The sequence below is a fragment of the Bos indicus genome, chromosome 26 (assembly GCF_029378745.1).
Source record: "Bos indicus isolate NIAB-ARS_2022 breed Sahiwal x Tharparkar chromosome 26, NIAB-ARS_B.indTharparkar_mat_pri_1.0, whole genome shotgun sequence".
Classification (NCBI taxonomy): Eukaryota; Metazoa; Chordata; class Mammalia; order Artiodactyla; family Bovidae; genus Bos; species Bos indicus.
In genome coordinates this window covers 44,906,838-44,928,366 of record NC_091785.1, presented here as the reverse complement: position 1 = coordinate 44,928,366, position 21,529 = coordinate 44,906,838, and the positions used below count along the sequence as shown (strand labels likewise).

Below are 21,529 nucleotides of genomic sequence, written 5' to 3'. Positions count from 1 at the left end.
CTTCCCTGGGAACATAACATCCACTTCGGCCTTGTGGGGGCAGAAGGGCTCGTACCCAGAGAGGTGGGACATGGTGAGAAAGCCTCACAGTGGGGGCAAGCCTGCCAAGTGGGGGAGAGCCCGGGAAGGGTCCTGAGAAACAGTAGCAGAGCAACAGGACAAGAGAGGCCCTTGGTGCAGTGACTCCTCGTGGAAGAGAATGGGGCCGAAGCTCAAAGAGGAGCCATGTGAGAGTGCAGAACCATGTGAAAGAAGCCGTCCAGCAGGACGTTTATTTCACGGCTTCACGTGTTTCAGCTTCCATGACTTTCTACCTTTGTCGATGATCAAGTTTAAATGAGATAACACAAAGCACTAGACCAGCACCTGCACATTATTTAAGTGTCTTTAGCAGTAAGAAAAAAAAAAAAATCCACATGCAATACAGGAGACGTGGGTTCAGCCCCTGGTTGGGAAGGTCCCCTGGAGAAGGGAATGGCAACCCTCTCCAGTATTCTTGCCAGGAGAATTCCATGGGCAGAGAAGGCTGGCGGGCTACAGTCCATGGAGTCTCAAAGAGTCGGACACGACCGAGCACATATACACACATGCAGGTAACAGGAATGGAGTGGCAGGTGCCCTGGCCCCAAGCAGGGTACCTTTCTTCTGCCTGGTGTCCAACCTCCCACACACAAGTAGCATCCTACCTGCCCCCACAGGCATCGAGCTGATAATGCCTGGCTTCCGTCATGTCAAAGGGCTCGTTCATCTAACATGTCTAAGGAACTTAGTCATATATGGATGGGAGGGTTGGACCATAAAGAAAGCTAAGCACTGAAGAATTGATGCTTTTGAACTGTGGTGTTGGAAAAGACTCTTGAGAGTCCCTTGGACTGCAAAGAGATCCTACCAGTCCATCCTAAAGGAAATCAGTCGTGAATATTCATTGGAAGGACTGATGCTGAAGCTGAAACTCCAATACTTTGGCCACCTGATGTGAAGAACTGACTCCTTAGAAAAGACCCTGATGCTGGGAAAGATTGAAGGCAGGAAGAGAAGGGGATGACAGAGGATGAGATGGTTGGATGGCATCACCGACTCTATGGACATGAGTTTGAGCAAGCTCAGGGAGTTGGTGATGGACAAGGAGGCCTGGCGTGCTGCAGTCCATGGGGTGGCAAAGAGTCGGAGACGACTGAGCGACTGAACTAAGTAACGTCCATCCCCAGTCTTCACTCTAGGGGGCACCAGAGAGAAAGAGACACACACTGGCTCCTCTCCTATCCTTCATGCTGTGGGGCTGACTTTCAGCTGTTATATTCTCAACTCTGAAAGAAAACATCCCCCGCAACCATCTTCTCGCATCGCACCTCAAGCTGCCTCCTGGGGCTCACCCCACACCTTACCCTCCCTCTGACATCCAGCAGGCAGAGGTCCCTGGTCACCTGTGCCAGTAGAGAAACGGTCCAGGGCAGCTCCCAGCTCTGGAGCCCCTTTCCTGCCAGTTTCCCTGGACGAGTCTCCCTGGACAGAGTACAAGCCGGGAAACAGAGGGGCAGAGGAATGAGTGGATCCCTATCAGAATGACCTTCAGCTGACACCCTTTCTTCTGTTCTGGTAAAATAAATTTAAGCCGAGTGAGAATTGTTCTTGAAACAACCATGTTGGCTGCTTGAGCTTGCCAACCTCCTCAAGACGTCTCAGCTACGTTATACTTCCTTTCCATCATCCCACACGTAGTTTTAGACCCAGGGCCTTAAATAAAAGCAGCACGATAAGCCATCAGAGGGCAAGGCCCACAGCCGGCCCTGGCCTTTGGAGAGGGGTCATCTCCAGCCCCTTGGTTTTGGGAGGGGCGATGGGAGGACACAGAGGTTTGCTCCCCAGGGGACATTTAGTGAAGTCTGGTGATATTGTGACTGGTTGTCACAACTTAAGGGTTGGTACTAGTGGTATCTAGGGGCTGGAGGCAGGGATGCCTCTAAACACTCTGCAGACCAGGGTAGCCCCACAACCTGAATTATCCAGCCCCAGACACCAACAGTGCAGAGGCTGAGAGTTGGACAGACTTAAAATGATCTATCCTTTAGTGAGCAAACGAAACCCAAAGTTCCCTTTCCCTCTCCCTTCCTGGAAAGGAGAAGGATGGTGTGGTGGGTAAGTCCGTTACTGCACCAAAACGACCCCACCCCTGTGAATCGCAAACTTCAATCGCCACTAAAAACACAAAAATACATGATTTGAATGGAATCGTTTAGAGGAACATAGCAATTGTGTTAGTCACTCAGTTGTGCCCAACTCTTTGCGACCCCATGGACTGTAGCCCTCCAGGCTCCTCTGTCCATGGAATTCTCCAGGCAAGAGCACTGGAGCGGGTTGCCATTGCCTTCTCCAAAATTGTCTAGACGAACATAGGAAGCTCATCCTATTTCTACTGAATTTTAAAGTATGGTATCCTAACTCGATCCTATTAAGTGAATTAGGACTTTACACGATGCTTTTAGATCCTCCTTCAGACCATAGACCAGGACAAGAAAGGCTGAGGGAGTCGTCCAAGGAAGGAGTGTGGAGCTTGACTAGATGCTGACGTAGCTGACCAGTCCACTCTAAGCTTCCACTCTTACTAAACGTTGGGTACAAGCAGACATCTTAAATACACACCTAAGAACCCCAACTCCTGCCAAGTGTGAAGGGAAAGGGGAGGCCTAATAGCAGCCTTCAGAAATGTGTTGACTTCTTGGAATGTGAAGGGAAGTCCGAAAAGCACACACAGCACCCAGCACAGTGCCCCCTGACCACCTCCAGCCCACGCTGCCCCTCTTCTCTGCCCCAGGACACCTCTCCTTGTGTGGGCCCTCCCCCTCCCAGCCAAGGAGCTCTGCAGCAGGCAAATATCAGAAAATGAAGGAAGTTCATTTCACGCTTAGAAGCTTGAGGACCACGTATAGCAGAGACCAGGGTATCATGATATTAGGATGTAATTTAAATAAATGTCCCCGGAGGCTCAGCCGGTAAAGAATCTGCCTGCAATGCAGGAGACCCAGGTTTGATCCCTGGGTCGGGAAGATCCCCTGGAGAAGGAAATGGCAATCCACTCCAGTATTCTTGCCCAGAGAATCCCATGGGCAGAAGAGCCTGGTGGGCTACAGTCCATGGGGTCGCAAAGAGTCAAACACAACTCAGCAGCTAACAACACGTTGCCTGTCCTGGCTTCTGTAACGGGTCATCAGCGCCCTCTGAACTCATTCTGAGAACAAAGGGACACCTCATAGAAGAGAAGGAAAACAACATAATTGCTCACTACGCCCTGCTCGCTGAGCTCCAGCAAAAGGAAGCAGTAACTGCCATCAGGGATGGAAGTTCTGTCTCAGCATTAACTCACTGACCCTCTCAGAGCCCTGCCAGGAAGGCAAAGAGGAACTGAGTATGACCACCAGCCCCGACAGGGACCACCAAGGCTTGAAAGGTCTGCCTGGTTACAGGAATTGACAGAGAAACAGAAGAGAAATGCAAAGACTCTTGTGTGCAGGGCAGAGCAGCTCCTCCCATTCCCACTCTAGGCAGGAGTCATGAAGAACAGAGAGGAAATCCCAGGGTGAGCAGAACGTTTCAGTCCACCGCCCCCAAGCCCTTCAAGACACCGTGGGTCTGGCCCAAGGGACTGCGTCAGTACGTTCAACAGAACATGACAAAGGCAGGCTTTGCATCTGTGGGTCTGTTCCTCTGATGTTGACCCCGGGTGCCACAATTCCAAATACTGAACTGATGCTGCCGGCGGTGAGCACCCACGAGTGTTAGACGGGTGGCACTGGTCAGGTGGGACCTCGGGAGGGGACACCTGGCCAGGAGGAGGGGGGGACAGAGAAGCATTTGGAAGCCTCAGCTCACGTTCTCTAGGAGGGTCATTTAGCTGCAGATGCCCTGGCAGATATTGAAGTGGGGTGATAACACCTTTCTTGGTGGAATTTAAGTCTCTATTAAAAACAGTGAATAAATGATGAGCTCATTGGGGAAAATATTTGCCAATTAAGAAGCAGCAGCTGTTTTTCTTTCTTTTTAAGGGCCCAACTGATTAAAATTGCATGCCTCATTTAAGCAAGAGTCTCGCGTACTTTACCTGGGGAAGGAAAAAAAAAAAAAAAAGGCTGAGCATCCTTTATTCAAGCAAAGTACATGCTTTTGTGATTCATTAAAACACTTTCAAACCGAATGCAAATTATCAACCCACAGAAGCATTTTCGCTTGTTTTATATAATGCGCACGTTTTTAATTCTTTGTTTAGCATAATCTGCCTCCTTAGGAGAGTCTGCTTTGTATATTATAGTAACAGCCTAAGCGAGCAGTAGCCAGCCAGAAGGAAGAGGTACCCGATCCTCCCACCCGGGAGAGGGCCCTGAGGTCCCGTGCGCGTCCTGGACGCAGGCGCGTCCACTGTGACCAGACGCCCGGCTCCCAGGGCATCGCCAGGAGCCTCGTGTCCAGCTCACCTTCATCCCTGCAGGAGGCCTTGTCTCTCGACCCGCGGAAGCCATGGACCGCAGTGACAAAGGCTTTGGACCACTGGACCAGCTATCCATGGCTGCCTCTCCAAAGTCCACTGGGCAAGGAGAAGGCACACCGGGCTTGCAGCACCGCCACTGTCAGCTGACAGACCAAGAGCTATGGCGGGTGGCGGTCCTCTGTCTTCCTAGAAGAACTCCAGGTGGTGCCCTGACTCCCCGTAGCCTCTGGCCACAAGGCCCAGGAGCCCCTGCCCTGCCTTCGGTGGGATACTAAGGATGCCAGTGGCCACCAGAGGCCCCTCTGCACCTGGTTCTGCTCACCTGGCAGGTTCAGGGGCACCTCCCCAGCCAGTGGGAACCAGAACCACCTCCTGAGACACACAGGAAAGCAAGCCGAGCCAGTCAGAGCATCTCCTCCTCCTCCCGGGTCTATCTCGGGGCATTTTGTTCACTATCCGCCCACACGTGTCTTAAGGATCTTCTATAATTAGACATGACTAACCCATCACCCTCGTCCTTCAGCGCACAGTAGGTGGAAGCCAGGAAAGACGAATGACTATGTAAAATAAGAGGCAATGGAGTGTTGCTAGAGGCGGGGAGACCCTGAGACACGGCTCTGTACTGGGGGAGGACCTGAGTGCCCGGCAGGCCAGGGGCAGCCCCACGAGGACCCACCCGGAGCAGAGCTCTGCCCCTGGAGTGGACTCGACAGGCCCAGGAGTGGAGGGGAGGGTGCCCCAGAATGCAGGGGTGGAGCCCCTGGAAGGCAGCAGGGAGCTGAAGGCCGGCCTGGGGGAGCCGCCTGCCCCAAAGCTGGCCCCCGGAGCCTCTCTTCACCCTATGGGCTCCCTTTGCCCGTGTTTCTCCTCTCTGCTCTCCTCCCTTCTCTATGCCTTCTCCCAGCGCACAAAGAGCTAACACAGGTCTGCCTTTTCTTTCCCCTAAAACACTCCAGGAGCTCAACAGCTTCCACAGAAAAGCAAGTGCATTCATCCTCTCCAGCTTCAGGGTCAAGCCATCTTTTCTGACCAGAATCTTCAGAATTGACCATTTCACGTCAGAAGTCTTGTCTGAAACTAAATTTCTTCACGATCAGCTGAGCACTGTTTAGGGGGTGTACATGATGTCACCACTCTTAGCTTTAACTAAGTTCTCAGCTTGCTAAGCTGAGATCCAACCCCCTCATGGCCCCCATGCAATGGAAGCTGTTATGAACCAACCCAAAATCTGAATGATCTTTCCTGCACACAAAAACTTCCATGAGTAAAGGCCTTACAGACACGACTGAAACTCACTGAAAACATATACACCCGTATTCAAGCCAAATGCTACACTGAATGAAACTTGAAAATAACATTTAACTCACAAGAGGTGGATTCCCTTTATGCAACCGAGAAAAAGGTTTGTCTGTGTTTTCAGTGGGTGGGCCGGGAGGAACACTTCTGACCGTTTTAATCTTCACAGCATTCTAGTTCAAAGATGTCACTGTGTTATAGACACACACTTTCAAAATGCTTTAAAATACCGATCACAGGGCTTCCCTGGTGGCTCTGTAGTGAAGAATCAGCCTGCCAGTGCAGGGGAAAGTCAAAGTCGCTCAGTCGTGTCCGACTCTTTGTGACCCCGTGGACTATGCAGTCCGTGGAATTCTCTGGGCCAAAACACTGGAGTGGGTAGCCTTTCCCTTCTCCAGGGGATCTTCCCAACCCAGGGATCAAACCCAGGTCCCCCACATTGCAGGTGGATTCTTTACCAGCTGAGCCACCCGGGAAGCCCAGCCAGGGGGCACAGGTTCGATCCCGGGTCTGAGAAGATCCCACAGGCCTCGGGGCAACGAGGCCCATGGACCGCAACTACTGAGCCTGTGCTCTGGAACCCGGGAACTGCAACTACAGAAGCCTGTGCGCTCTAGAACCTGTGTGTGCTCTACGGCAAGAGAAGCCACCGCAATGAGAAGGCCGCTACGGCAATGAAGAGTCATCCCACTCGGTGCAGCTAGGGAAAGCCCATGCAAATTAATGCGGACCCAGCACAGCCAAAAATAAATAAACCTTTAAAAGGGAAAGTATGATCACAGAAAATATTTACACTCCTAAATCGGCCTCTCACCCCTCCCCGACTGCGTCCCCACACACGTGTGTCCCCCCCCAACATGTCCTCACCCACGGCATCCCCCGGAACCAGGTTTATGCGTCAAGTCATGACGATGCACTGACGTTGTCTCAAAGGGACAAAATGCCAAGCAGACCTCTCCCCTGAGGTCCCCCAGGCGGGCAGCCTGCTTCTCAGCCTGGGAACCCTTGGGGCGGCCCACACGCCCCCTGGCTTGTTTCCTAAGAAAGGTGACGTCATCCTTTTTTTTTCCTGAATGTGCGCTCCCAGGGTAGCACCAGCCAACACAAAAACACATTTGTTTGAGCATAACGCGACTTCCCTTGTGGGATGGCCAGGCCTGGCCAGTGAACAATGTTATCACGGCGTTCAAAAACGGAGCGGTTTCTGCGTGCGGTCAGGCCGAGCCGAAAGCAGAGCATCTTCCCCTCCACGCCGGCCGGTCACCATTAGACAAATGGGCTCCGAGTTCTGAATACTCACGGGTCGTGGACACCGAGACCACCGGGCTGTACGCGTACTCTCCGGAGGGGCTGGTGACCTTCAGCCGAAATCGGTACAGGGTCCGCGGTTCCAGGCCTTCCACCACGTGCTTGGTCGCGTAGCCCCTAGACGGAAGGGAGACCCGCAGTGAAGACAGCCGGTCATGGAGGCTGCGTCCTCTGGAGCTACCAGAAGGGCGGGCGGAAGGGTTTCTGAGCATTGACTACCCCCAGTACGGAGCTCACCTGGACGGATGGCCGTCTCTCACCTTGGGCTGAACTCCTGGGCACAAAGGACAAACCAGGCTCCCCTCCTGCCCCCCGGGGTGCCCTCCACCCCAGTCTCCCTCCCGCAGGCAGACACTCAGCTGGCACGTGACTGTGGAGTAAGTCCCCTACACGAGAACCTTCAAGCTGTGAACTCGCAAAGACGTGGGTCCCATCATGCCCGTTGTTAGTTTACGTGTCTGGCGTACATGGTCACGTACGCTCTTCAGGAGGCTGTGCTTTTGTGTACTCTTGTTTGCTGAGTTATGTATCATTTACGTGAAAAGCGTGACAACCCTGTTACCGTACTATAGAGCCGGTTGTGCTGGTTGGACTTTGCTGGACTCAAAGTGGACTTATCGACTCGCTCTTGGAATGGACCTCACTCGTATGTAAGGGACTTACTGTACTGTGGACAAGTGGTCACGTTGACCCGTGATATCTGTCCTCAAATGGCCAAGCTTCACAACTGGAAGCTAAGCTCGGCAGTCCGAGAGCACACAGGAGCTTCCTGGGTGGGGGTTTTGAGCAGGCGGACAAGGCTATCCGTGGCGGCTGTGGCCCCACTGCGGGCAAAATGCCCCTGCAGGGAGAGGACGTGAGGAAGAAGAGGGTGTGAGGAAGGAGGGGACGTGAGGAGGGAGCCGCTGGGGAGACGGGTGGTACAGGAAGGGTGCTCTCATCACGCCCCGCGGTCCGTCTCAACTGGGAAACATTTGCGGGAAGTGGGTGCTGAACATTTGGAGGACAGAAAGCTGGCCAGAGGCTGCGACGGAAACCTGCAGGCCTCCGGAGGCAAGGGCGGGGATCAGAGCATTTGGAGCCGCAAAACAAGCCCCGGGAAAGGCAGGCAGGCCGTGCTGCCGGCTGAGGGCTCGGAGAAGGTGCCAGGAGGCAGGGCCAGGGGCCTGTGTGTTTGACTCGCCACGCTTTCTAGGACACCAGGTCTCCAAAAGCCCACGGACTTGTATGTCATCCAGCGGTGCTCCCAACCTCGAGTTGTCCACGGATGCCCCCTGCTATCCTCCTTCTCTCACATCCCGCGCCTGGTCCACCAGCCAAAGTTTTCAAAACGGTCTTTAAAACCCTGAATTCACCACTGTGCTGTCTCCCACCTAAATTATTACAGACGCTGCGCAGTTAATCCTCCCTGCTATGGCCACCTCAGCTCCTCCCTCAGCAGCCAGACTGACCCTCCTGGGGCAAGACCACCACATCTGCCACGGTTTATGGGGGCCTGGTGGCTTCTCCCCTGGCATAGGGGCGGCCCCCGGGACCCCAGGGGTCTCCTCCCTGGCCCAGCCCCTGTCACCCCTCTCATTCACACCACTGCTCAGCATTTCTGGAACTCCAGGCATTTTCACCAGCTGTGTCTTCTGCCCGGGACGTTCTTCCAGACACGCACAGATACCCCTCCCTTGCTCCTTCACACAGATGTCACCCGCTCAGTGAAGCCTTCTTCACCTCCACGCCAAGCCCCCAGCTTCTCCTCCTCAGTACTCACCACCATCCGACACACTCTGTTTTCACTTCTGCCCCTTCCTTATCATTCATCTTCCTCACCACGAGGGAGGAATTAGGATCTGTTTGTCCAGTGCGGTATCCCCAGCAACCAGAACAATGTCTGGCATATAGAAGGTGCTGATTGAATGAATGAATGAGATGCATGATACGGGAAATGACTATTGGAGGAATTTAGAGGGATAGATAACAGGAGAGCAAAAGGAACGTCTCAGTCAAGACAGAACCTGACTTGGGTGGAGGGAAGGATGGAGCAGGGTGGGAGGGAAGATTGGTCTGAACAGGGAAAACAACTGAACACACGTGCAAGAAAATTCAAGGCGTCGTCCAAGGACGTGAAGCAGATTTCACTGGAAGGTTCATGCTCAGAAATAAGAGACAGGAAGAAAGGCAGGTGGTGGGCAAAGTGAAGAGCATCAAATGTTAGTCTGCAGGAGTCTGACCTTCATCCTGCAAGCAATGGAAACGCATTGCAGACAACATGACAAGAGGAAGGTTAAAAAAGAAAATGTGGGTTTTGGACAATCACACAGCAACTAAAAGGGATGTGGACAATTACATCAGCCACTGTGGACAGCTGGAGGACCTGGGGACTCAGCAGTGGACAACTCAGAAAACAGATCCTCCTTGCAACCTCGCGAGGGACGTGCTGGAGTCGAATGAGAGACAGCACCGAAAGGATGTGCAGAGGGAGAACTTACAAAAGCTAGATCACGGGCTGTGAGAAGGGGCACCCACGTCAGATGACGGCACCCATCCTAGACTGGCTGGTGGAGCAGAAGAACAGAAAGTGACGGCTCAAAACGAAGTTCTTATACCCACAAGCCCAAGGTCAGGTAGTCTAGATTGCCGCTTTTTTAAAGAAAGGCATTTCCTAGTTTTAATGACACACCTGGGGGGAAAGGGATGGAACCAAGAAAAGAGGTCAAGATTAACGTGGTCTCACTCTGCCACCTAGTGTCAAGGCTTGTGCTAATCCTCTGAGATAGCTTGAGCATCTCACACTGATAGCTCAGGGTTGGGGGTCTGAAGGCCTCCGGGACAGGTCCTGAAACACTAGGCAACCAACCAGCTGAGCTTCCAGGCCAGGCAGCACTCAGACCTCTGAGAAACCCAGGCTGGAGGCCAGTGGACATGACTGCTCACACACCACAGGAGAAATGGAGGCGGGAAGTAAAGGCGCCCCTAGGAGAGCCCCACCTGACGTCTCCAAGCTCGGCTCATGGTACTGAGAGAGACAGCAGGAAAGAAATTGGATCTTTTTCTGTCTATATAGGGATACTTATATCATCTTTCATGCTTTAGGGTGGATTTGTTTGTTTGTTTCATGTAAGTGCATGCATTTTTTTTTCTCTAGGTACAAAGAATCATTCATCAAACCACCAGGATACCGTGGTTTGGGTTTGCACCCTCACCACAATGCCACCTTGAGCGAAGTCCAGCCAAGCACTGCGACTGTTCTGCATCGCCAGGATGATGACTCTGCCCTACAGCTCTCCCTGATGTCCCCACTGGGGAAAGCGTAAGAAGTTCGTGGGATCAGTCTGAACGATTTCTCACAGCCAGATGTGAAGCTGCGATTATGTCAAAATTAAAAGTTACATCTAAAACCATACTGGTACCTCATTTTCAGTCTTCTTCCTGAAATACAAAGTCATTTTACAAGCAGTAGACCTGGCAAAGGAAGAAATAAGGATTAAAGTAAAAGCTAAGGGCCACGGCGGGGAACAAATGACTTCTTGATACAAGTATTTTGAGGGCCTCCTGTGTGCCGACACTGTCTGGGAGCTGGGGAGAGAGCCTGAAGCAAAGCAGGAATCTTACCTGCCTCTCGTGGAGTTTAGATGCTGGGGTGGTGGGGGAGACAGAAAATGAAGAGACCAACAGCAAAGTGACTCCAGCAGAGCCAGACGTCACGAGAAAATGAAACCCGGTCACAGCAGAGAAGACAGGGGGCTGGAAGGAAGGCTACCTCGGGGAGCCTCTTGAGGAGGGGCCAGTATTTGATATGACACATGCATGATGTGGAGGAACCAGCTGTGTTACAAACAGAAGGAGCACTTTGCCGGTGGCGGAGTGGATAAGAGTTCGCCTGCCAAAGCAGGGGGCACGGGTTCGATCCCTGGTCCCAGAAGATTCCACATGCTGCTGAGCAACTAAGGCTGTGTGCTGCAAGTACTGAGCCCATGCGCCACAGCTGCTGAGCCTGCACGCCTAGTGCCTGTGCTCTGCCACTAGAAAAGTCAACTCGACGAGAAAAAGTCACCTCATCTCCAGCGTACTGCAAAGAAGAGGAGCCCCCCACTCGCCGCAACGAGTGAAAGCCCGTGCAAAGCCGTGAAGATCCAGTGCAGCCACAAAAAATAAAATAAATAAATAAAAACAGAAGGAAACACATTCAAGGGGAAGGCGAAAAGCCAGGCCCGGATGGAGGCGAGAGGGAGGTGGCAGGTGGGTTGGAAGAGTCAGCGAGGGACCACTGATGCAACATGAGTGTCAGGGAGCTGTCACACCTGTGCCCAGGGCAGCCTGATGGGAACCTCATGCGGTTTCATCCAACTCTCCTCTGATTCTGTCTCCACATTTCGGATTTGAAATATACACCCTTAGAATATTTCAGAAGCCTACAGAGCTCTCAGAGGTCTAGGAGGTTTAATTTCAAAGCGACTGCTCACCCTTCTTTTCCGAAATTCATCCTTCACAGAAAGAGTGGATGCAAATGATGCTCTCTCATCCTTTTAATTTCAAAAAACAAGTCTTCTTGGAGACAACAGAAACCAATCCAGCTAATCAAGAAACCAAAGCAAAATATTAAGCAATTCAACATTGCACCTACGTATAAATGATACCGTAAGTGTGCAATTTGGGGTCCTCTTCTTCGATAGAAAACCTGAACCATTGTTCCTGGGGTCCCTGCCGCTTTGCTTTCTTCTCCAGATCCCAGTATAGTTCAATGCTGTGATGAGTCACTTTGCCCACAACAGGCGGATGAGGCTTTGAGAATGATGCGATTTCTAGAAAAGAAAAACGATACAGTATTTCAGGGCTCTTTTCCCATAAGGACAAGAGAGACTGGCTGAGTGCGTTATAGCTGCTCAAAGATCAGCTGTGTTTTCCTCTACATCAGGCATACTGTAGGTATGTCTCCCTATGGTTTGAAGAACCTTGGAAAACCGTTAGGTGATAGAAAATTCAGCTGATGCAGTGAGCTGCCAAGTTCATCAACGAGGCGACTGCATCTTACCCATCGACCTCACACTTCATCCACGGACCTTTCCAAAAGGTTGGTTAACTTATGGAACAAATTAGGATGTTCTCTGAGCTGATGAAACACAGTTTGCCGCTACCATCCTTCATGAATTGGCTGGTGAGCAAAGTCAGTAGACAAATGAAAGCACTGGTCCAAATATTTGTAACACAGAGGACAAAGGGTTGATACCGATTCTATATAAACAGCTCTTACAAACTAACCAAGGGGAAAACCGAAAGGGTAATAATAACCACCAGGCAACAGATGAGCAGTAGACAAGACAGTAAAGATAACCAACAATTTCCAAGAAGGCATTTATATTGCCTAGTAGCCATTGAAATGGATAACAACGTCAGACACTTAAAAAGAACTTCAGAACTATTAAAAGTGACCATGAGGGGAAAGGACACTTATACGTCGGTTGGGGTGGGATGGTGTGTGGAGTATGAATCCTAGCCTTTTTAGAAAGCAATAAGACAGCATCTATTAAAATTAGAAATACACACACCCTCCTCTGCCACCATGCCAGTCTTGGTAGACTCTCCCACGGAAATCTGAGCACATCAGGACATATATATAGTATGAGGACATTAACTGCTACAGCTTTTAGCCAATTACAGTGAAAAAAAGGAGATGACCCATTAACAACAGAATAGTCAAATAAATAATGGTATGTCCATAGCATGGAATATTACATGGCCTTTAAAAATACATTTGTTCTGCACTAGATGCCTTGAAAGTATTTCCAGAAGGTATTGTTGAGGTAGAAGTCAAGATGTGGAGAAAAAGAGGATATTTCATTTCTGTAAAAGATGACAAGGGGCACAGCACACAGCAAGCTGTTCCATACCCAGTTGTTCTGTTTCATGTTACTTTCGTCTCCCCTGCTGGATTTTTAGGTCCTTAGGGCTGGGCCCTTGACTCACACTTCCTTTAAAACCTTTCCCTGTCCCTCAGAGTCTTTCAGGCCTCAAAAGCTACCATTGTTATCAAGAGAAAACTCTAACTCGAAAAGATCCATGTGCCCCAATGTTCACAGCCACATTATTCACAACAGCCAAGACATGGAAGGAATCTAAGTGCTCATCAGCAGAGGAGTGGATAAAGAAGACATGGTATGTAGACACGATGGAACATTACCAAGTCGTAAAAAAGAATGAAACCATGCCATTTACAGCAAAGTGGAGGGACCTAGACGTTATCATATTAGGCAAAGAAAATCAGACAAAGACAACTATCATATGATATCACTTCCAAGTGGAATCTAATATCTGATACAAGTAAGCTTGTTTACAATACAGAAAGAGACCCACAGAAATAGGAAGCAAACCTTTACCTACCCAAGGTGATTGGAAAAGAAGAGATGAATTGGGACTTTGGGAATTAACATCTACACACTCTTACGATTATACAATGGAAGTGACAAATAGATTCAAGAGATTACATCTGATAGACAGAGTGCCTGCAGAAATGTGGATTGCTGGTTCACAACACCGTATAGGAGGTGGTTATCAAAACCATCCCCGAGAGAAAGAAATGCAAAAAGGCAAAATGGTTGTCTGAAGAGGCCTTACAAATAGCTGAGAAAAGAAGAGAAGCAAAAGGCAAAGGAGAAAAGGAAGGATATACCTATTTGAATGCAGAGTTCAAAAGAAGAGCAAGGAGAGATAAGAAAGCCTTCTTAAGTGTGTGTGTTAATCACTTAGTCGTGTCCAATTCTTTGTGACCCCATGGACGGTAGCCCACCAGGCTCCTCTGTCCGTGGGATTCTCCAGGCAAGAATACTGGAGTGGATTGCCATTTCCTTCTCCAAGGGATCTTCCCAACCCAGGGATTGAACCCAGGTCTCCTGCACTGCAGGCAGATTCTTTATCATCTGTGCTATAGGGAAGTCCCTTCTTCAGTGAAGAATGCAAAGAAACAGAGGAAAACAACAGAATGGAAAAGACTAGAGATCTCTTCAAGAACATTAGAGATACCAAGGGAACATTTCATGCAAAGATGGGCACAATAAAGGACAGAAACAGTATCGATCTAACAGAAGCAGAAGATATTAAGAAGAATACACAGAAGAACTAAACAAAAAAGATCTTCATGACCCAGATAACCACGATGGTGTGATCACTCACCTAGAGCCAGACTTCGTGGAGTATGAAGTCAAGTGGGCCTTAGGAAGCCATCACTATGAACAAAGCTAGTAGAGGTGATTGAATTCCAGCTGAGATATTTCAAATCCTAAAAGATGATGCTGTTAAAGCACTGCACTCAATATGCCAGCAAATTTGGAAAACTCAGCAGTGGCTGGAAAAAACAAGACTGGAAAAGCTCAGTTTTCATTCCAGTCCCAAAGAAGGGCAATGCAAAAGAATGTAAAAACTACCACACAATTACACTCATCTCACATGCTAACAAAGTAATGGTCAAAATCCTTCAAGCTAGGCTTCAATAGCATGTGAACTGAGAACTTCCAGATATACAAGCTGGATTTAGAAAAGGCAGAGAAACCAGAGATCAAATTGCCAACATCCATTGGATCATATAAAAAGCAAGAGAATTTCAGAAAAACATATACTACTGCTTCACTGACTATGCTAAAGCCTTTGACTGTGTAGATCACAACCAACTGTGGACAATTCTTCAAGAGATGGGAATACCAGACAACCTTACCTGCCTCCTGCGAAACCTGTATGCAGATCAAGAAACAACAGTTAGAACTGGACCTGGAACAACAGACTGGTTCCAAATCGGAAAAGGAATACGTCAAGACTATATATTGTCACCTTTCTTATTTAACTTATATGCAGAGTACATCATGAGAAATGCTGGGCTGGATGAATCACAAGCTGGAATCAAGATTGCCAGAAGAAATATCAATGACCTCAGATATGCAGATGACACCAGCCTTATGGCAGAAAGCAAAGAGGAATTAAACAACCTCTTGATGAAAGTGAAAGAAGAGAGTGAAAAAGCTGGCCTAAAACTCAACATTCAAAAAACTAAGATCATGGCATAAGGTTCCATCACTTCATGACAAATAGATGGGGGAACAATGGAAACAGTGACAGACTTTTATTTTCTTGGGCTCCAAAATCACCGTGGATGGTGAGTGCACCATGAAACTAAAAGACACTTGCCCCTGGGAAGAAAAGCAATGATAAACCTAGATAGCATATTAAAAAGCAGAGACATGAATTTTCCAGAAAGGTCTGTATAGTCAAAGCTATGATTTTTTCCAGTAGTCATGTACGTATGTGAGGGTTAGACAATAAAAAATGCTGAGCGCCAAAGAATTGATGCTTTCAAACTGTGGTGTTAGAGAAGACTCTTGAGAGTCCCTTGGACAGCAAAGAGATCAAACCAGTCAATCCTAAAGGAAATCAACTCTGAATATTCATTGGAAGGACTGATGCTGATGCTGAAGCTCCACTAATTTGGCCACCTGATGTGAAGAGCCAACTCATTGGAAAAGACCCTGATGCTGGGAAAGATTGAAGGCAGGAGGAGAAGGGGGCAACAGAGGATGCGATGGTGGGATAGCATCACAGACTCAATGGACATGAGTTTGGGAAAACTCTAGGAGATGGTGAAGGACAGAGAAGCCTGGCATGCGGCAGTCCATGGGGTCTCAAAGACTTGGACACGACTGAACGACTGAACAACAAATGTATAACTGAACCACTTTGCTGTACATTTGCAACTAAGGCAACATTGTAAACTAACTACACTCTAATTTTTTTAATGTCATTGATTCCCCAATATTTATTATCCATAAAGAAAGGATCTTTTGCTTCCCCTTCAGCCAATATCTCAGGTAGTGACCCACCACATCTGGGACCCCGGGGCCTCCTGCAGTGTATCCCCATACCAACGGCCTTCTCCCAGCAAGACAAGGCTGCCCTGATCCTGCTTTGCCAGGAGGATGGACAGCCAATTTCCTTTACATTTAGATCCCAGAGATCTAGCAGGCAGTCTGCAAGCTCATTCTTTAAAATGTTTTCTTCCTAGTATTTATTGAATGCATTGCTTGATGGAATTAGAGAAAGCTGGGTTTGAATACCGGCTCTGAATCAGAGATGAAAACAGTGCTTGGTGACAATATATATGAAGCATCTAAATAAACTATGGGATATTCCAGACCAATGGTATCCTAAGTCGCGTCCAACTCTTGTGACCCCATGGACGGTAGCCCGCCAGGCTCCTCTGTCCATGGGATTCTCCATGCAAGAATAGTGGAGTGGGTTGCCATTTCCTTCTCCAGGGGAATCTTCCCGACCCAGGGATCGAAACCAGGTCTCCTGCATCGCAGGCGGACTCTACACACTGAGCTACAAGGGAAGCCCACACAGCAGCTAAAAGGAAGTAGTTTTCCATGCAATGCAAATCTCAAATGAGTGTGTAAAAACACAGGTTCAGAGGATACACTGCATTGTATGTATGTATCTTTTTAAAACGTACAACACTATATATAAACTACACAACTATAACTATAGTTTATAAATATAGAGATACAGTGAAAGTTGGAAAACACTGACAAATGTACATCGCCAGGAGAGAGTGCTTTTAAAAAGAGCCAGGGAAAGGATGAGGTAAGCTGGGGCAGGAGGGTGACTCACCACTGCGTTTGTAAGGTTTCATGTCATTAAGAATTTAAGGCATATATGGCAAAACATTAACCTTTGAAACCTAGGTGGCCCACTGGGGCATATTACGATTTTCAATAATTTTGGTGTATTTGAAATATCTATTTTTAAGAAATAACTATACAAATAAATGATATACATCACTTTTGTGGGGCTATTGGTTTTCTTAGCGAAACGTAGTTCAGTGTTTTAAATACTAATTCAAACACATGGGGAGAGGAACTAATGATCACATACCACATGTCGGGGACACAGGTCTTTCAACATGAGTCATTTCATTCAATTTCTGCAACTCTGACTGCAGAACAGCATGGTGCCTTTCATTGTGACATTGTTAACTGAACAGCTCTTTTCTTTGTCAGAGCCTCCTAAAACTATTCAGAGGCTCCTTAAACCTTTCAGAGACCAGGATGGGCAGACTGTTATGAATTACCCTCCCAATAAGTAGAAGCTGAGTACAGTTTCAGTTCCAGAGACATCCAGCTTAAAAAATTGGGATTAACATATACATGCTACTATATATAAAACAGATAACCAATAAGGACCTACTGTATACCACAGGATTGTCTCAACTCCATATTCTGTAATAACTGTTAAGGGAAGACAATCTGTAGAATATATATGCATGTGTGTGTGTGTAACAATCACAGTGCTTTATACCTGAAATGAACACAATATTGTAAATCAACTAATTTCAATATTTTTTTTAAAGACAAAAAAAAAAATCAATGATCCCATTGGAAATCAAGAAAGGTAAGAAATTCTTGGGACTTCTCTGGTGGTCCGGTGGTTAAGAATCCACCTTCCCAAGCAGGGGATGCAGGTTCTACCCCTGGTCAGGAAACTAAGATCCCACACACTGTGGGCAACTCAGCCCTCGCAGAACAACTAGAGAAACCTGCTCGCTGCAACAAAGACTGAGTGCAGACAAAATTAAAAAAAAAAAAAGTAAGAAAATCTAAATGAATGCCCAGTTTCAAAAGGGACAAATCAAATGGTTCACAAATTTATATGAGAAACAAAAAGACAACATCCCCGGTTTTGCATGTGTTTCTCATGCCTTGTTCTTTACCACTGATGGGCAAATAACCAGAGACCTCTATCCATCAACCTGGCATGGCCACGGATGCTCCACTGCCTCCCGACCCAGCAGTGTGCCCACTGCCAGCTGCAGGGACAAGACGGGGTCAGAACCCTCCCTGTTCATCATCACCCCCTCCAGCTCCAGTACCCTGGAAAAGGTGTGGTGTGTAGAAAGTTGATTTATTGTTACTTTTTAAAGAAGTGATTCCAGTTTCTCAACTCCACAACCTCTCCCAGGTTCAGCGCTCGTGAATGAAGACTGCGTGGAGGCACAGCCATTATAGCAGCCCACCTGACCGAGCCCAAGACAAGACGTGACTCACCGGGAACCCCAAAAGTTAGTGCACTAACCTGCATGATGCTCTCCATCTTCTTTACTGTGAAGCACGACTTAACAAGATCCAAATCTCCAGCCACACAAGGGCTGCTTCTGGCAGAAAACCATGAATGCCAGAAGGACCCAGATGGCTTCCCAAGTGGTAAAGAATCTGCCTGCCAATGCAGGGGGCTCAGGTTTGATCCCTGGTCAGGGACACGACTGAGAGACTAAACAACAACAATAAAAAAATCTCAGACGCAGAGAGGGTTAATTTGCCCAAGGTCACAAAGTGCTAACTGGCAGAATCATGATGAAAACACAGCCCACCTGGCTTTTCAAAATTGTATTAAATTGTCTCTTAGGAACAGAGGGGCTTCCCTGATAGCTCACTTGGGAAAGAATCTGCCTGCAATGCAGGAGACCCCGGTTCGATTTCTGGGTCAGGAAGATCCACTGGAGAAGGGATATGCTACCCACTCCCAGTACTCTTGGGCTTCCCTTGTGGCTCAGCCAGTAAAGAATCTGCCTGCAATGCGGGAGACCTCGGTTCGATCCCTGGGTTGGGAAGATCCCCTGGAGAAGGGAAAGGCTACCCACTCCAGAATTCTGGCCAGGAGAATTCCATGGACTATATAGTCTATGGGGTTGCAAAGAGTCAGACACGATTGAGCGACTTTTACTTTTTAACTTTAGGAACAGAGACGTGATATGCAGACCCTGGAGTAAAAAAAAAATATACTGTTGGTTAGATCTCCAGGTTTCCTCCAGCCACTCATTTTAAATCAGGGTTAAATTGGGAACTCATTTGAACTCCAAGGACACTTTTAAATGAGCAAAAGGAAATAACAAGAGAAAGGGAGATAATGAACCAGGTCATTATTTGAATGAGTGAAGGCTGGGGATGTGACACCGGAGAAGGAAGGGAAGGGGGCTCCCTCCCAGCCCTGGGTCAGGAAGGCTGTTCATCAGCAGGAACTTGGTCCATAAAGAGGAGGATTAGATAGTCTAGGAGGACCACAGGCAGAGGGGTTTGGTGATGTTCACCTTGACCCTGCGAAGTGGGTAGGAGACCAGCCAGATGCCTCCTTATGTTTAGCATGAAACGCAGAGGAAAGGCTCTCAAATGTGAGTAAAATAATCAGTCAGACAACTTATAAATATCTGGTTTTTTGTACCAGAGCAAGGAATAGGCACCCTGTAGGGAAAGTATACTCAACTGAGTCTACTCCCAATACATGAACAGAGTTCTTTATTCTTAAATCTTGTCATCCTCAGGATTCACAGTGAAGCTGGAATTGCAAGGGGAGGTAAGTACCTCTAGGTCAATAGCTCTGACTCACTGTACCCTGAGATGAACCTACCAGCTGTCATAAGTAATAATACATCTTTCCCAAACTGACTACAGTCAACATTTTGGAAAACTCAAAAGCCCACCTTTTAGGTATTTATTTATTTAGCCAAGAAGTTTATGTCCACATTTGCATTTATATTTATCTAAATAGAAACACTATTTGGGGAATTGTTTTCATAATTTTATAAAATACACATACAACACACATACAAACACATAGGCATAGACACAATTTAGATGCTTTTTATACAGGAGTTTTAGAACTCTATTTTTCCTCATTATAAGTATCAGATCTTTTAAAATGTGCTTTTGTTTATTTAAGTCTGAAAACCAGTATTCAAATTTAGCCAATCACATAATCTTATGTCATAAACTCGGGCTTAAAGTTTAGCTTTTCTAAAGATTACTAACAAAAAGGAAAAAAAAAACTTTCAATTTTGCATCTTTCCTATAAAACAACTGGTAATTTCTTTCCATCATGGCAAATTTTTCTTACCTTAAAACTTTTCCAACAGAGAACAGACTGGTGCTTGCAAGAGGCCAGGTGGGGTGGGGGGGAATGAAAGTGGATTAAGGGGGTCAAAAGTTACAAACTTCCATCTACAAAATAATTAAGTCACGGGGATGTAACATATAGCATGGTGACTATAGTTAATATTGCATATTTGAAAGCTGGAGAGCCATAAAGTCCATCCTAAAGGAAATCAGTCCTGAATATTCATTGGAAGGACTGATGCTGAAGCTGAAGCTCCAGTACTTTGGCCACCTGAGGCGAAGAGCTGACTCGTTTGAAAAGACCCTGATGCTGGGAGGGAGTGCGGGCAGGAGGAGAAGGGGACGACAGAGGATGAGGGTTGGATGGCATCACCGACTTGATGGACATGAGTTTGAGCCAGGTCCAGGAGTTGGTGATGGACAGGGAGGCCTGTTGTGCTGCAGTCCATGGGGTTGCAGAGTCGGACACGCCTGAGCGACTGAACTGAACTGCAGAATAGAGGTGGCGCTAGTGGTCAAGAGCCCGCCTGGCGATGCAGGAGACACAGCAGACCTGGGTTTGATCCCTGGGTCGGGAAGATTCCGTGGAGGAGGAAATAGCAACCCACTCCAGTATTCTTGGGATTCCCTGGTGGCTCAGACAGTAAAGCGTCTGCCCGCAATGCCGGAGACCCGGGTTCAATCCCTGGGTCGGGAAAATCCCCTGGAGAAGGAAATGGCAACCCACTCCAGTATTCTTGCCTGGGAAATCCTATGGACAGACGAACATGGTGGGCTACAGTCCATGGGGTCACAAAGAGTTGGACACGACTGAGCGACTTCATTTTCACTTCCAGTATTCTTGCCTAGAGAATCCCATGGACAGAGGAGCCTGGCGTGCTATGCCCACAGGGTCTGACCACGGAAAGTCAGACATGACTGAGCAACTAACACTTTCACTTTCAAGAGTAGATCTTAAAAATCACAAGAAAAGAAGGGGGGGAAATGCTTATAACTCTATATAATGATTCATGTTAACTAGACTTAACCTGGTGATCATTTTGCCATGTATACAAACGTCAGATCATTATGTCGTACACCTGAAACATAACATTAGATGTCAATTATACTTTAACAATATAAAAATACAGATATATACCCAAACATTGTTCCCAAAAAAATGAGAAAGGAAAAACAACAAAAAACTATAAGGCTAATCTCAAAAGGATGATTATGTAAGAATTTATGTATGTTGTGTACTATAAAAGCTTTTTGTAAGAAACTTCTTATGCAAATCTGACAAATAAAACAATTTTATGCCCCTCTTGCCATTTGTCAAGTAATAAATAACATGAAATTGAAATAGAGAGGGCTTCATTCACTGTCACTGTTCAGTCCCTATGGTTAAGAAGATGGAATAAAATGTGGCTCTCTAGTATATGCCAGAAATCCATTTTAAAAAACTATCATTTACAAGTCATACATTTAAATACAGAAAAATATAAAGTTTAAATAAACCACTGTGTAATATTAGGCCTTGACATTTTAA

At 47.6% G+C, this 21,529-nt stretch overlaps 1 protein-coding gene across 5 annotated transcripts in view; it reads right to left on the bottom strand.

Moving 5' to 3' along the window:
- The window catches only part of FANK1 (fibronectin type III and ankyrin repeat domains 1), a 107,286-nt gene that overhangs the window by 9,722 nt on the left and 76,035 nt on the right, over positions 1-21,529 (bottom strand). For 3 of the 5 annotated variants that reach the window (XM_070781070.1, XM_070781069.1, XM_070781068.1), the window contains 2 exons: positions 11,700-11,877; positions 7,077-7,201 (listed from right to left, as the gene is read on the bottom strand). In XM_070781070.1, the coding sequence (XP_070637171.1) occupies positions 7,077-7,201; positions 11,700-11,877 (303 nt within the window). The remainder of the gene's footprint in view (positions 1-7,076; positions 7,202-11,699; positions 11,878-21,529) is intronic. The other 2 variants (XM_070781071.1, XM_070781072.1) reach the window with 1 other exon arrangement.